At 40.3% G+C, this 16,470-nt stretch overlaps 1 protein-coding gene across 2 annotated transcripts in view; it reads left to right on the top strand.

Moving 5' to 3' along the window:
• The window catches only part of fam49a (family with sequence similarity 49 member A), a 129,628-nt gene extending 113,201 nt beyond the window's left edge, over positions 1-16,427 (top strand). For both annotated transcript variants that reach the window (XM_084315339.1, XM_084315340.1), the window contains 4 exons: positions 3,073-3,152; positions 7,241-7,367; positions 7,683-7,753; positions 12,431-16,427. In XM_084315339.1, the coding sequence (XP_084171465.1) occupies positions 3,073-3,152; positions 7,241-7,367; positions 7,683-7,753; positions 12,431-12,494 (342 nt within the window). In that variant the 3' untranslated portion in view covers positions 12,495-16,427. The remainder of the gene's footprint in view (positions 1-3,072; positions 3,153-7,240; positions 7,368-7,682; positions 7,754-12,430) is intronic.
• The last annotated feature ends 43 nt before the right edge of the window (positions 16,428-16,470 follow it).

Genomic DNA, 16,470 nt, shown 5'->3' with positions numbered 1-16,470 from the left:
GTTTCCTTAAAACTAGTTTTTATTTATTATTTTTGCAGTGTGGAGTTCTCTCTCGTGATCGGATAAAGTGGGAACGGGATACCAGGAAATGTATTGTTTACTGCAGAGCGGAGGGACTGGGAGACCCATGTTACTGACCAGACACTATATCAGTGATGGCTGTCGGGAGTGTAGAGCTATTATTTTAACATGTAGACTACTTCATCTAACAACAAAATACCACTTACAGCACCTTTTTAAATAAAATTACAAATGCCCTGATATAATAATACATTGATAAATCACAAATTCAGCATCCCCCCTTATGTAGAGGTATAAGTATTTCACATTGATGGTAATTAAGATTCAAAAGTATAAGTACATTTTGTATATGATGATCCTATATTTCCATTTTTTCATCAACTTCATAACCAGTTCCAACAGGCCTCATATAAATTATTAAAAGGAGGTTTCCTCTGAAATATAGTAGATAAAAGTAAGTTACCCTGAAATGAGTAATACCCAAGTAAAGTACATGTACCTCAACTTGAGTTAAAGTAACATAAGATATTCCTTATGGTTATTTATAAGATCGAAACAGTCGCCTTTCAGAATATAGAAAGGATGATTTATTCTTGTCACAAGTAAAGGATTCCACCGCATGGTCTCACTTAGGAGGTATGCAGATGGAATGAGGAGGTAATGGTTGTTCATGACCAAAAAGGCGGTGACCGTTCGTCATGTGTTGCGTCAATCTTACCCAGTGAAAACGTCCCTGAGATCCTGTTCTGGTTGGAGAAGATACATTTAAGAATGTCCTCATGCCTTGAGGAACAATGCAGCATTTTACAGCCTGTACTCCCAGAATGAGGTGTCTAGAATAATCACAGATAAGGTGTTCTCATGAGTGAGATTCATCCAAAACTGCTTTAAGGCACTCTGAGGCCTGCACTCCCATAATAGATAAGTGTTTGAAACGAGTGTGCTGATCATTATAGCATTTGAAAGGGATGAGTAGTGAACAACAACATTATAGCGTTTGAAAATTGAGGTGTTTTATGTTTCTCTAAAAATCCTCCCCTGAACATTTTCATCTTTCATTCACTGAAGATGTATTGGAGCGTATGAGTTGTGGGTTCTCCACCTCTCCACAGAGTTCTTCACAGAGAGCCAAGATGTGCTCCGAGAGGCCTAAACAATTGGACTTGAGAATAATAAATAAGGCTCGACTTCAAACGTACACGGGTTGTACAATTAAAATAAGTAACTACAATATTGACCACTGCAGTTTCCAAAAAGAGACTACAATCTTTAATGAGAGGGAAAGGTGTTAAGGAAACATACTGGTCTATTGGAATCTCAATAAAGAATAGAAAATCTTAAAAAATAAAATGATGTTCAATATAGTGTATTGGAATTTAAAAGTATGATCATAGATAATTATCCCCTCGTACTCTTCCCTAGGTCTAATTTTTCATCTTAACTAGGTGTCTGCCTGGCCTGCATCATATCATCATAAAGTATGAGGGAAGGGCACACACACACACACACACACACAAACTTACATAAACAAACAGATGTAACAGTATTGTCTACCTGTATGTCATTGTCATATGTTATGATGAATTGAAAATGGGGGACCCTGATGTAAACAAGACGAAAGTCTTTCTCTGGTCTGCATCCCCTTAACAATTGTGTGTATTGAGCTGTACTGTATTGTACCCATTCTGCAATCTGTTAATACAATTTTCAATCAATCAAAACCAAGCTGTGTATATAATATACGTATAATATATCATTAGAGCTCTGTAGTATGAACACAATTTAATGCATAAAGAATAGAAAGTTAAATCAAATCGTGACCTCAAAAATCAAAGTTTGTATTTAAGTCTGAAAATGTGTTATCGTTACATGCCTAGTAGAATGAATCCCTAAATCTGTAACAGTTGATGTCAGATTCAGTTGACTGGAATGATTTAACCCAAGTCAATAACAAAGGAAAAGGAAAAAAAGGATAAATATAAAAGATATCAAATACCAAGACATGTTTACACACATTAAGGGGCACTTCACCAAAAACAATGCTGATTTATTTGGCAAAAATCTCACATCTAAAAACTTGAAATAGTTTTGCACACATTCATTTAGTTGAAGTTATTAAATGTGGCCACCAGTGATGTCATCAGGGACATTGAATCCTTGTGTTGTGGTAATTACAGCACCATGAAATTATTTGGATTAAAAAACAAATACCTTGTCTTATAGGGACTGCTACCTCATCATTCCATTGAGTTGTAATTAACTACACAAGGATTCAATGTCCCCGATGACATCACTGGTGGCCATATTCAAACTAATTTACACTCAATAACCGTCAAACTAAATGAATGTGTGCAAAACTTTTGTTTTTGGATGCGTGTAAGATTATGTGCAAAATAAATCAGCAGTTTATTGGTGAAATGACTCTTTAAAGTGCCAGCCTCACACCTACATTACCATACTGTAAATCACATGCTTTTGAGCCAACAAAGTTTTGAATGAGGAGCAGTGACCTCATCACTATATTGGAGGAAAAAGGAGGGGGGAAAAGATTAAAAAGAAATATATATATATACCTTTCTTGATCCCCTTGGGAAAATCTGGTTATCATAGCAGCATGGGGGAGGGGAGGTACAGGTATGGGCAGGGTAATAGTAGAAATACATAAATATAGGCAATACAATTATAATAAAGATAATTATGTAAACGGTGTAAACTATATAATTAACTCTGAATATAAGCGTATATAAAGTAAACTAATCAAAGGTACAGATGAGGGTCTGTATGCCCTACTGTCCATATAGGCTATTGTCAGACCCCTTTTGGGTACCGATCATCTGACGCCCTGTGCCTCTGCACAAGTAGAGCTGTGAAGGAATGACTTGGCAATAGTCATTCATAATTAGAAATTCTGAAATATAATTGATGTGTTTTCTGTCCCCCACTCCATTTCCAGGCATCACAATGCCCAGGGCTCTGCTGCCTATGGATGAGCCAGTGATTAGTCAACTTGTTATTGATTTGAATATGCGTGTGTGTTCCCTCCCCCTCCAGAATAAGACTCTTCCTCTGGAGAACACCACAGACTGTCTCAGCACCATGGCCAGTGTGTGTAAAGTCATGCTGGAGACGCCGTGAGTCTGCATCACTGTACTCATCCACCTCAGTCCACAACATACTGTACTCATCCACCTCAGTCCACAACATACTGTACTCATCCACCTCAGTCCACAACATACTGTACTCATCCACTTCAGTCCACAACATACTGTACTCATCCACCTCAGTCCACAACATACTGTACTCATCCACCTCAGTCCACAACATACTGTACTCATCCACCTCAGTCCACAACATACTGTACTCATCCACCTCAGTCCACAACATACTGTACTCATCCACCTGAGTCCACAACATACTGTACTCATCCACTTCAGTCCACAACATACTGTACTCATCCACTTCAGTCACAACATACTGTACTCATCCACTTCAGTCCACAACATACTGTACTCATCCACCTCAGTCCACAACATACTGTACTCATCCACTTCAGTCCACAACATACTGTACTCATCCACTTCAGTCACAACATACTGTACTCATCCACTTCAGTCCACAACATACTGTACTCATCCACTTCAGTCCACAACATACTGTACTCATCCACTTCAGTCACAACATACTGTACTCATCCACTTCAGTCACAACATACTGTACTCATCCACTTCAGTCACAACATACTGTACTCATCCACTTCAGTCCACAACATACTGTACTCATCCACTTCAGTCCACAACATACTGTACTCATCCACTTCAGTCACAACATACTGTACTCATCCACATCAGTCACAACATACTGTACTCATCCACTTCAGTCCACAACATACTGTACTCATCCACTTCAGTCACAACATACTGTACTCATCCACTTCAGTCCACAACATACTGTACTCATCCACTTCAGTCCACAACATACTGTACTCATCCACCTGAGTCCATCAGCCACATCATATTGTACTGCATCCTCTTCAGTCCATAATGCTACGTACATCATCTCTCAGTCATATAAGGCACGATCCTGTTGGTTCATCTTCATCAATGAATCGGTATTAAACTTAAACTATTCATCTTAAAACGTCACATATTCTAATATACTTGAGTGTCTATGAAATAGCAGTCCTCCTGTCTGTCTCACTGTGAAGTCCTTCCTCTGTGTCTGTCCTCCTGTCTGTCTCACTGTGAAGTCCTTCCTCTGTGTCTGTCCTCCTGTCTGTCACGCTGTGAAGTCCTTCCTCTGTGTCTGTCCTCCTGTCTGTCTCACTGTGAAGTCCTTCCTCTGTCTGTCTGTCCTCCTGTCTGTCTCACTGTGAAGTCCTTCCTCTGTCTGTCTGTCCTCCTGTCTGTCTCACTGTGAAGTCCTTCCTCTGTCTGTCTGTCCTCCTGTCTGTCTCACTGTGAAGTCCTTCCTCTGTGTCTGTCCTCCTGTCTGTCTCACTGTGAAGTCCTTCTTCTGTCTGTCTGTCCTCCTGTCTGTCACACTGTGAAGTCCTTCTTCTGTCTGTCTGTCCTCCTGTCTGTCACGCTGTGAAGTCCTTCTTCTGTCTGTCTGTCCTCCTGTCTGTCTCACTGTGAAGTCCTTCCTCTGTCTGTCTGTCCTCCTGTCTGTCACGCTGTGAAGTCCTTCCTCTGTCTGTCTGTCCTCCTGTCTGTCTCACTGTGAAATCCTTCCTCTGTCTGTCTGTCCTCCTGTCTGTCTCACTGTGAAGTCCTTCTTCTGTCTGTCTGTCCTCCTGTCTGTCTCACTGTGAAGTCCTTCCTCTGTCTGGCTGTCTCACTGTGAAGTCCTTCCTCTGTGTCTGTCCTCCTGTCTGTCTCACTGTGAAGTCCTTCCTCTGTGTCTGTCCTCCTGTCTGTCTCACTGTGAAGTCCTTCCTCTGTGTCTGTCCTCCTGTCTGTCTCACTGTGAAGTCCTTCCTCTGTCTGTCTGTCTCACTGTGAAGTCCTTCCTCTGTCTGGCTGTCTCACTGTGAAGTCCTTCCTCTGTCTGGCTGTCTCACTGTGAAGTCCTTCCTCTGTCTGGCTGTCTCACTGTGAAGTCCTTCCTCTGTCTGTCCTCCTGTCCTTCCTCTGTCTGTCTGTCCTCCTGTCTGTCCTCCTGTCTGTCTCACTGTGAAGTCCTTCCTCTGTCTGTCTGTCCTCCTGTCTGTCTCACTGTGAAGTCCTTCCTCTGTCTGTCTGTCCTCCTGTCTGTCTCACTGTGAAGTCCTTCCTCTGTCTGTCCTCCTGTCTGTCCTCCTGTGAAGTCCTTCCTCTGTCTGACTTGATCATTATGCCTGTCCTCCGTTCCCCTAGTCAGCTTAGTCAACCAACTATTTTTTTTGTTCCTTCCTTCCTTCCTTCCTTCCTTCCTTCCTTCCTTCCTTCCTTCCTTCCTTCCTTCCTTCCTTCCTTCCTTCCTTCCACGTTGTTCTCTTTCACATTCAAATGGACTCTGAATTTATCTGCAAGAAATGGCTAAATAATGTAAAAAAGAGATGGCTATAACGGGTCACAAGGAAAGTCACAAAAGCAGTTCATTTGAAGATAAATCAACAATTGATTCAATGCACATTCTCACCCCTTATTTCTCATGTGTGTCCTCAGAGACTAGAGTGTCTTTCCCATGTGGATGTGTGTGTGTCCTCACAGACTATACTATAGTGTCTTTCTCGTGTGTGTGTGTCCTCAGACTATACTGTCTTTCTCGTGTGTGTGTGTGTCCTCAGAGACTATAGTGTCTTTCCCATGTCGATGTGTGTGTCTCACAGAGACTATACTATAGTGTCTTTCTCGTGTGTGTGTGTGTGTGCAGTGATTCCCGCAGAAATGAAATATACTTTGGGGGAACGGCTCGAGAGATTCTGATAGTCAATCACCGGATAACTTTATTTTAACTATATACAAACTGGTGAATGAAATGAGCAACAAACTTAACCCTTTCACTGCCACACGACAGAAGGTTAGCCCTTTACTATCACAAAACCGACGGCGATGCTCCATCATTAGCTCCGCATTTGCGATAGTAAAGGGCTAACCTTCTGTATTGTCGCAGTGAAAGGGTTAACCGGCTGTCGTGTGGCAGTGAAAGGGTTAATGGTTGCACAGACGGCACAGTCTGTTTGAGCAGTGGATCCCTCGCAGCTCGTCAAAAAACCTCTCCAGGGCTTTCTGGTATGGAAAGTGTTCCGATTCCAACTCAACTGTTGTAATTGTAAATTATAGTTGATTTAAGGTTAATGTAATTTATTATTGATGATTTGTCTTTCCCCATGTGTCTGTATTGGTTTGGTCAACCAGTATAAACACCCCCCCTCTTCTTGTCTCAGTCTGGAGGTCAGTTTTGTTTGGTTCAGTTGATACTTGTGTTATGTATTTTGAGTTTGTTCTGTTTAAATTGACCCGAGTTCTGCTGGGCCCAAGAACAGCTTTGTATAGTTTTGGTAATGCTTATTTCTTATTGTTGCACTTTTTGTGTTTTTTTTTGTTCCCTGTATTTATATTTTTGGGAAAATAAACCTCCTTTTGAGCACTCTACCTATGACTCCTCGTGTCTAAGCTATTTGGTCCCTCACATATGGTGACAAATGAGTGCTCACCGTGTAAAGAAAACACACAAATTATACTTTGGGGGGAGCCATTATACTTTGGGGGCCCTTCAAAGTATTAACATGCAGCGGGAATCACTGGTATGTGTGTCCACGGAGACTATAGTGTCTTTCTCATGTGGATGTGTGTGTGTTCTCATGTGGATGTGTGTGTGTGTATTCTCGGGGACTATAGTGTCTTTCTCATGTGGATATGTGTGTGTGTGTATTCTCGGGGACTATAGTGTCTTTCTCATGTGGATGTGTGTGTATTCTCGGGGACTATAGTGTCTTTCTCATGTGGATATGTGTGTGTGTGTATTCTCGGGGACTATAGTGTCTTTCTCATGTGGATGTGTGTGTATTCTCGGGGACTATAGTGTCTTTCTCATGTGGATGTGTGTGTATTCTCAGGGACTATAGTGTCTTTCTCATGTGGATGTGTGTGTATTCTCGGGGACTATAGTGTCTTTCTCATGTGGATGTGTGTGTATTCTCGGGGACTATAGTGTCTTTCTCATGTGGATGTGTGTGTGTGTCTCCTCAGGGACTATAGTGTCTTTCTCATGTGGATGTGTGTGTGTGTCTCCTCAGGGACTATACAAGTCGGTTTAACAGTGAAGACACCCTGCTGTTCTGTATGAGGGTCATGGTGGGAGTCATCATCCTCTACGACCATGTGCACCCCAACGGAGCCTTCAACAAGTCCTCCAAGATAGACGTAAGACACACACACACACAGATATATGTAAGACGCAAGTGTGTGTGTGTGTGTGTGTGTGTGTGTGCGCACACTCGAGACAGATATAACATGCAGGCAAATATAGATAGTAATACACCCTTTTGACAGAAGTCATACAGACTCACACACACACTTGCTCCATTGACTCTAGTACAACACTGCTTCCATTCATGAGTTGAAGTCTGTCCATTTGAGCGCACATCATTAAACAACATTCTAGTAGGGTTACTGTAGCTTTCCCTATGGTGGCTGGGCAGCTTTCTGAAGCCTGTTCTCTGTTCCTTCCCCTCCCAGATGAAAGGCTGTATAAAGGTCCTGAAGGACCAGCCAGCAGACAACGTGGAAGGACTCCTGAACGCCCTCAAGTAGGTTTCTGCACAAAATATATACTATATACTAGTGCTGTTAATCGATTAAAATATTTAATCTGATTAATCACATGATTGTCTATAGTTAACTCGTGATTAATCGCAAAAAAAAGAGAAAATCTCTACCTTAAATGGATATTTTTCTATTTTTAATACTCTTATCAACATGAGTCAACAAATGCTTGCTTTATGCAGCCATTTAACACAAAAGGATGACTCATGCATTGCAAATTTGCATCAAATTAAAAACAGAGTGATGCACAAAATAACTTAACACATTGGACGCCAGAAACGAGTATACTCGTTATTGCCTGCCATGCGTTGTGCGCCAGAAACGAGTTAACTCGTTTTTGGGATCAATATAAAAAGAAATTCGCCATGGCGTTCATAATTCATCCAGCCTCCCTCCGGGACTGCAGCTGTACCCTGTCTGATATTGCAACGCCTCAATACCGCCGCCTGGTGGATGTCGGGCGAGTTACACTCCAAGCCAAACCGGAAGTGGCGCTCGGTGCATCGAGGAAATTCCTCCGGCAGTAATATCTTGTAACGTGGGTCTAGATACACACTCGAGTGCATGGGATCGCTTTCGAAACGCAATAATCAATATGATTCGGCGTTTATTGCGTCATACAAACGGGAAATGGATCTAGCAGATCGACGTCAAATAATTGGAATATTTTTCCTCCAGTCTCATCGGCGAACGGTAAGAGGAATATAACGTTATTCTGATATATCTGATCAACATATCAACCCATACTAAATAAAGCCGTTACTGACGATCAAGGAATTATAAACGACCCCCCCCCCCCTTTCCTTCATGCATGATGAAGCATAATGTATACCGATCATATACATTTGAATTTTTTAATATAGCGTGTATAGGAAAGCAACGCCAATCGATAATCTATCATATGCGTCAGGGCCTATAACTCGCGTTTTAGGAATTACTGCAGAAAACCTTAATCCTTTATTCGCCAATGACATGTTCCCACGTCATTCTCCGCCATGCGTAATCTGCCAATGACGCCGTAAGGCGTCTTTGAGATCAATATTTCAAAAATCTGTGATGGCAATCATATTTTACCCACGGAGACTTGGGATCTCCTGTTGATCTCCTCTCAACTCTCCAATGGTTCAAGAGCGCCATCTGGTGGCCGATCGGCGGATCGCCCAAACGGGAAGTGACGCGCCGGAAGTGGTGCTCATCCATATTCGGTCCGGGCACTCGCTATCGTTAGCGGGACTCTAGCTCGACACACTGGACAGCAATCAGTTGCCAATAACTCGATAAACAACATGATTTGGACGTATATACTATTATACAACCTGGAAATGGATCGCATATATCAACATCCCATAATAGAGATATTTCTGCTCCACGCTGATCACCCAACGGTCAGAGGAAGCCGCGGTGAGTTTCAGCGTGTTTGATTATTATTAAACGTATAATCTGCTCTGATATATATATCGCCCATACTACATAAATGATTTAACGTCGGCCACGGACTTATAACCCCCCCCCCCCCCCCCTCCGGTCACCAGCAGATGATGAGGCAAGACGTTTAGGACCTTGTGCAATTGAAAGTTTTATTATGACGTCAATCGGTATCAAACTACATTTGATGATCTAATATATGTATTTAGGGCTATAAATCACGTTCTGCACAATGCTGCAGAAAACGATAAAAACATATTTATACTTTAGACCGTATTTTAGTATGAATATGTGAATGAAAACGTAGAACGTTGCTACATCCTAAACAATAGATACTTGACATTGAATGGGCCATAGTAATGTCAATTTAGCAATACAATTTAAAAAGTTATAGCCCTGCAAAGAAGGGGAACATCTCCATAGATGTATAGTGGTGGCAGAGAGGGGATTAAGATCAGAATAATCCCTGGCAGATAAAGGGTTAAAAACATACTTATATTCTCGACGGTATTAACACAACAATGTATGAATGAAAAAATATAACGTTCCCACATCCGGAACGATAGATACCCGATGTTGAATGGGCCATAGTAATGTTGATATAGCTATAATATTTAAAAAGTTATAGCCCTGCAAAGAAGGTAAACCTCTCCATAGGGTTACAGTACTGGCAGACTGGGCATAAGGATGGGCATACTGCGTGGCAGACAATATGTTGAAAGAAAATAATAATTTAAAACAATGAATAAAGTGTGCATGAAATAATAGGGGAAAGAAAACGTTAGGAACTTGTTACATTCACCCACACAAGGGCTGATGACTCAGCCCCCCCCCCCTCTCTCTCTCTCTTGCCCCTTCCTCATCTCTCTCACCCCCCCCCCCCTCTCTCTCTCTCACACACACACACACACACACACACTTTTTTGTCAGAAACAAACGTAGTATCAATGAGAGTATCAATAATACACCAGAGTGAAGTCTAGTATAAAAGAAAAAGTAAAATTAAAAAAAATGTTTTTACGATAATCGTGCATTAAAAAAAATAGTGGCATTAACAGAATTGTGCGATGACACGTTAACTTTGACAGCCTTAATATATACAGTATATTACAATATTCAGAAGGACTCCTGAACCCCCTCAAGTAGGTTTCTACACAACTTTATCCAATCATGAGAGAGAACTAAAAAATGGTCTGACAAAAATTTAAAAAGATTTTAAGCAAATGTGTCCAGGAAACAAGTAAAATAGACCCATGTTACTGACCAAACAGTCGGTTATCACTGATGGTTGTTGGAATGTAGAGCTATTTAACACTTAATATTTTAACAAAGAAATGCCACTTACAGCACCTTTTAATGTACCATGAAATCTGACATTTTGACATGGTTGTTTTAATAGTAATACAAATGTGAGGGGATTCAGTCAGCAATAACAGATTGTATGCAATCGAAACCTTACGCCCAAGTTACTAGTTCACAACTTCATGTTTCTAAATTAATTCTATAAATGCACATTCATTTCAATAGGTTTCTATTGATGGGTCAATGCGGGTCAACTGCCACATTCGCATCGTGATGCATCCATTGTTTTCTATACACTCAATTAGGGCTGACCTCGATTAGTCGAATAGTAATTGATTGAAAGGAGCCGTAGTCGACTGCCAACCTCTTAGTCGAATATCTTTTTTGGGGTCATTGGGTCTCATTCCCGAACGGATTTACGACAAAGAAATTCCTCTCAGGCAGATTTCTGCCCATTTAACACTTTGGATGCCACGCCGTGTTTTCCTTTTTACCCCCTTGATGCCCAAACCCACTCCAATGTTAACTTAATATCGCCTAATCTATGTTTTAAATTATGGCTATGTGTCTAATCTGCCCGTCACTTATCAAAGACTCATTTTCCAGTCAACATTGTCAAGGCAGATTGTTTTTTTATCGCTTCATTTCCGTTTGATAGCATTTTGAAAATCACTCGTTTTCGCCGAATAAACGACCCATTCTATGATAATCGCCTTTTACTGGAATATTCCAGAACGTTGTCATTTGTCAGCCTATTTATGAATAGTTTTCAAATAAACGCTAGATGATCGATAGTATATGTGTGCGCACGCACGCTCGTGCCGCGCGCTGATAATCGCTGCTCTTATTTCCTGATGGCTTTTACAGTGAAACAGCAATATCACATATAGTGGAAACGCTTATATATCCGTGAAAACGAGTCTGATTATCCTAAGACTGATAACATAGATTCCTTACCTGACATCAGATGGTATCCAAATGGTATATTCCAATTCCTGATCACCATTCGAAAAAATCGATAATTGTATTGATCAACCGTGTATACAGTAGAACACATGATTCCGCGCGGCTCAGCGGCTCCAGAATGAACTCTGGTAACCCCGGCTCCATCAGTGAGACGTAAAATGTGGAGTCAGAAATCCTTTATCCCATTCACTTTCATTGAGTCCAATCCAAAAGGGTGATTTACCATCTGGGAGACGATAGGGCGCGCTTTTTTCACATCTGAGAGCCTGGGGTAACTGGATATCCAACGGTAGGCTCGCTTGATGCAATATGATTTCAGATCGCTAATAAAAAAAAAATAAAAAAAAAACAGAGAAATCTTGTGATGGGCATTCAACGGTCGGGGGGTAAACCCGAGAAAACAAAGAAAGTGTTAAGACATAGCGCTAGTAGCGCAATTCCCCAAGTTTTCCTGAGATCGGATTTGGCCCTGGCTGAACCTATACTGTACATAGGGCAGAGCATATATATATAGTATCTACTAAATCCTAATGAAACAAGTAACTCGAATAATATAAGCCTACTGTTCATTCATTAGACACGTAGGCCATACTGGCGCACACAAGACTATGTGTACACATATTAAGGCCGCCAGAGTCGGGCGTACCATGAGCAGACTGCATGGTTGACTGTATACGGTCTACGGGGCTTTGCTGCTCTCCTAATGAAACAAGTCATTAATGGAATAATAAGCCTATACTGCGTTCATTCATTACGCGCGTACAATCATTATTTTTTTTTATAATTTTTTTATATACCAGTCGACTATCGACAAATTTTGGCCAATCAAAGTCACTATACAAATCCTTAGTTGGGGACAGCCCTACACTCAATTAAATGTTTTGCCTTCACATATTCTGTTTCTGAAGCTCGATCTAATGTTTCTGTTTCTGAAGCTCAATCTAATGTTTTGGCTTCACATTTTCCAGATTCACCACAAAACACCTGAACGACGAGTCCACTCCGAAGAACATCCGAACAATGCTCCAGTAACGTTTGCTTTTTATATTTATATATATATACTATATATATAAATATACATATATATATATTTATATATATATATAAATATATATATATATAAATATATGAAGAGGATCGATGTACTGACCTCAAAAAGATGTATATGTTTACATAATTTAAAAAAGACTTGATGTTAATACTTGTGTGTATTTACATAGTCATTCCCTCCTAGTTACTGAGAACATGTACCCTTTACTCTGCAAAAAAAAGAACGGAACATGCATTGCCTATACTATTAATATTTGTCAAAGCACAAATTAGGAATACCCATCAGCCTTATATACATGAGCTTGGCAAGCAACACTTAACTGGGGGTGAGTATGTGTGAGCAAGGCCTTTTTAGCAGAGAAAAGGATAGATTAGTTTGATTTATTGCCTGACAACGTTTGGGGTTACTGGCAAGTTGCACTTCTTTCAGCTGTTGTCATCATTTGTTCTTCAAAGGGCAAGCTCCACCCATTCAGTGTACCCCAGTGAGATAAATCAAAGATATCCGCTGCCAAAGGTGAAATTGAATAATGATAAACTGGGATGACGACGCGCGTCTTAAGTGTTCTCATGTAATTGAAAGTTTTGTCATGCTTTACTGGAGCAGTTATGATGACCGGTTAAGGCAACATGTGTGCGTCACGAGAAGTAAATCAAACCAACCAAATGTTTTTATTTGCAAAGCTCAGAATGATGTAAGTAGTATGCCTTTTGTTTAATTCTGACATGTTTGAGGTGTTGTTTTTTTCTTCTCTTGTCTTTTGTATTTAACAGGAAATCCAATGCGCCTAAAAGAAAAAAGCTTTAATTCTGAATTCTTTTTTTTATTTTTTTTATTATTATATATAAACAACTGGGCAACAGCAAAATAAATCCTTACATATTGTGATGTCTGCTCAGGTAGGGAGATGGAAGTGATGACCTTGTAGTTCTCAATACTCCTATAAGCTGATACAGAGCCAAACTGGGCCAGCAACGAGCTCCATCATTCACTTAACTCAGTCCCTCACTCCATTTTGTACTACAACAAATGAACGTCACTCTTTAGTATATGTTTATGCCAACAGAGATGATTGTCCAGTTGGGTGTAGTTTTGAATAAGCGGCAGTGCTTTTGTAGCCACACGAGCCAGAAGAAAAAGATTGTGAGTCGTTCACAATTGAAGACTCTGTATGACGGTGCAGCCGGGCGTTATGGGAGAACGGATCCTACATGATAACAATGAACACAGGGATGCAGCGATACCACATTTTCACTGCAGTCTTAAACTTTAAGTATCGGTCGATACAGAGTAATGATCCATTGCTTTTATTGAGAAGTTATAGTTAGACCGTGAGTTTGGGGTCATAGGACAAAAATTATATATATATATGTCTCCACTAGATATCCAACATGCTTCTGTGTGTTAAATACAGGGCCACGTCACCAAAATACAATGCTGATTCATTTTGCACATAATCTCACACACATCCAAATAACTCTAAACCGTTTTGCACACCGTTTAATTTAGTTTTAACAGTTATTGAGAGTAAATTAGTTTGAATATGGCCACCAGTGATGTCATTGGGGAGATTTGAGTCTGTGTTGTGTTAATTACAGCTCAATGAAACGATAAGGTAGCAGTCCCTATAAGACAAGACTATTTTTTCTTCATCATTTTATGGTGCTGTAATTAACACAACACAAGGATTCAATGTCAGTCAAACTCATTTACTCATTGTTTTTGGATGTGTGTGAGATTATGTGCAAAATAAATCGGCATTGTTTTTTGGTGAAGTGTCCCTTTAAGTCATGTTGCTTTGACTTCTGACATGTTACCTGTGCGTCTTGGCATCAGATTCTAGTATCGGGGGAATTCGTTTGTAGCCTGGTGGTATCGGTATCGGAGCGTCACTAATCGTCACGTCAGTCGTTCTGACTTTCTTTTCTTTTTCGGAAATATTTTTATAGTTTTGGCTGGTGCAAATCCCATTTGTTCAACGCTGTGAGAAATGTCTAAACATTTGAATGACCTGGATCCCATTTAAGTGCCGTTCTGAAATACTGTAGAAAGCCTTTTGTCTCCTTTCACCGTTACTTAGTCACTCACAACGAATACAAACCCTAAACACGTTTTTATAGCACTTCAGCCAATTAGTCATTAACCCTTTCACTACCACACTACAGAAGGTTAACCCCTTCACTACCACACTACAGATAGTGTGGTTGTGAAAGGGTTAACCCTTTGTTGTGTTGTTGTGAAAGGGTTAACCATTTGGTAGTGGTAGTGAACGGGTTAAGCAAAGGACAGAATACCAGAGAAACATTTAGAAAACCCAGTGGTTTAGCGTTAACATTTTAACCCTTTCACTGCCACACTACCAAACGGTTAACCCTTTCACTGCGACAATTCGGACGGTTAACCCTTTCACTGCCACACAACAAAGGGTTAACCCTTTCACTAACACACTACAGAAGGTTAACCTTCTGTAGTGTGGGTAGTGAAAGGGTTCATATGAAATCTGCCCTGGACTAGTCTGTTGTGTTGGTGAACATTTCCATATGAGGCCTGTGTATCTTGTGTTGCCGTTGGAAACCATTCCGTCTCTTGTCCGCTGTCCCACCATTGTCTCCCGTCAGTGAACATACTGTAGACCAAAGGGGCATTATATTATTAATATCTAAATGCATTCTCTCAACGGTTTGTATGCCTGATATTAATATATGGTTTGATTATCACTCCACAAGGCCGCTCACGTTTGAGCAGTGTGCAGCCCATTCTCACACAATACTTAATGCACAAGGTCAGACGATCTCTCATAATGACATAGTTGTACATTACAGTAAAATATGAATCGCCTCAGTTTTATTTTTTCATCTTGTATACTGTAGTCAATGAAGGACAAATGTATTATGACAAAAGATAAGAACTAACTTGTATCTAAGGAAGTGTCTTAAACTGTTACACCAATGTATATTTTGCATTTAATAATCTGAATAATGCTCACAGCGCCGCTGTCGAGGGACCGTTTTGTTTTGAGAGGGGGAAGAAGGGAACATCCCTCTTTGTGGAAATGATCCCGTTCACCCCGTTTGGTCACTATAGTTTATGGGAAAATGTAGATTTTCCTGCATGCTATTCCCCTCTCATAGAATTGGAACACCCCCCCCCCCCCGGACCATTGGTGCATTATGGAAAATGTGTGTGTGGTTTATTGAAGGGCCGCTGTATTGCCTGAAAGGGTTCTCATAAGCTGGCACACTATAGAAGGACTAACTTGTGTAAATTGTTATACTTCAATATCAACAGTCTTTATTTTTATCCTCAACATAGGATCATGGACTTTGTTTAACTGAAGCCATATTACAGAACCGTACACTCCAGCCTTTTAATAGTTCACTTTGATGTTCCGTTTTCTAACACCCAAGGTATTCAGCTTGTTTTAACATGTTAATTAATCGTCAAAAGTGTTAATTTTCCATCATCTGTAGTTATATATTTTGTGTGAGCCATAATTTCTGTTGGATGCAGTTTTCTTTTTATATGCAATGAATGAATACTGTACATGGACTAGACCTCCAGAGATGTAAAGCGAAGTGTACGTATGATATTGATATTGTACATCAACCGACTGAAGCGATGTCAAAAGCATACATTGCGGAAATGTCTTTTTGCTCAATTTCTGTCATGATTTGAAGTAGTGCTCGAGGATGTTTTTTCCCCCCTTTCCTTCTGCCCAAGATATGCTACTGTGTGTATTGTTGTATGCAAGCAGATGTGTTCGAATATCGAGACAAAATATGATTTGTTTTTAAACTGACAATTATTGTTAGTTTGAATAGTTTGAGCTCTGATTCAGTGTTTTATAAATTGCTTTGGCTTTGTATCGCATATTGAATGGATGTGTGGATTAGAAAAAAATAAAAGTGGTACATTTCTTATGCAGTCTTAGTTTCTTTAAGTAATTTTTTCTTTTTT

Source organism: Notolepis coatsorum, assembly GCF_963971535.1.
Source record: "Notolepis coatsorum genome assembly, chromosome: 5".
Classification (NCBI taxonomy): domain Eukaryota; kingdom Metazoa; phylum Chordata; class Actinopteri; order Aulopiformes; family Paralepididae; genus Notolepis; species Notolepis coatsorum.
The sequence above is the reverse complement of the archived record's forward strand: the minus strand, read 5'-3'. Positions and strand labels throughout refer to the sequence as shown.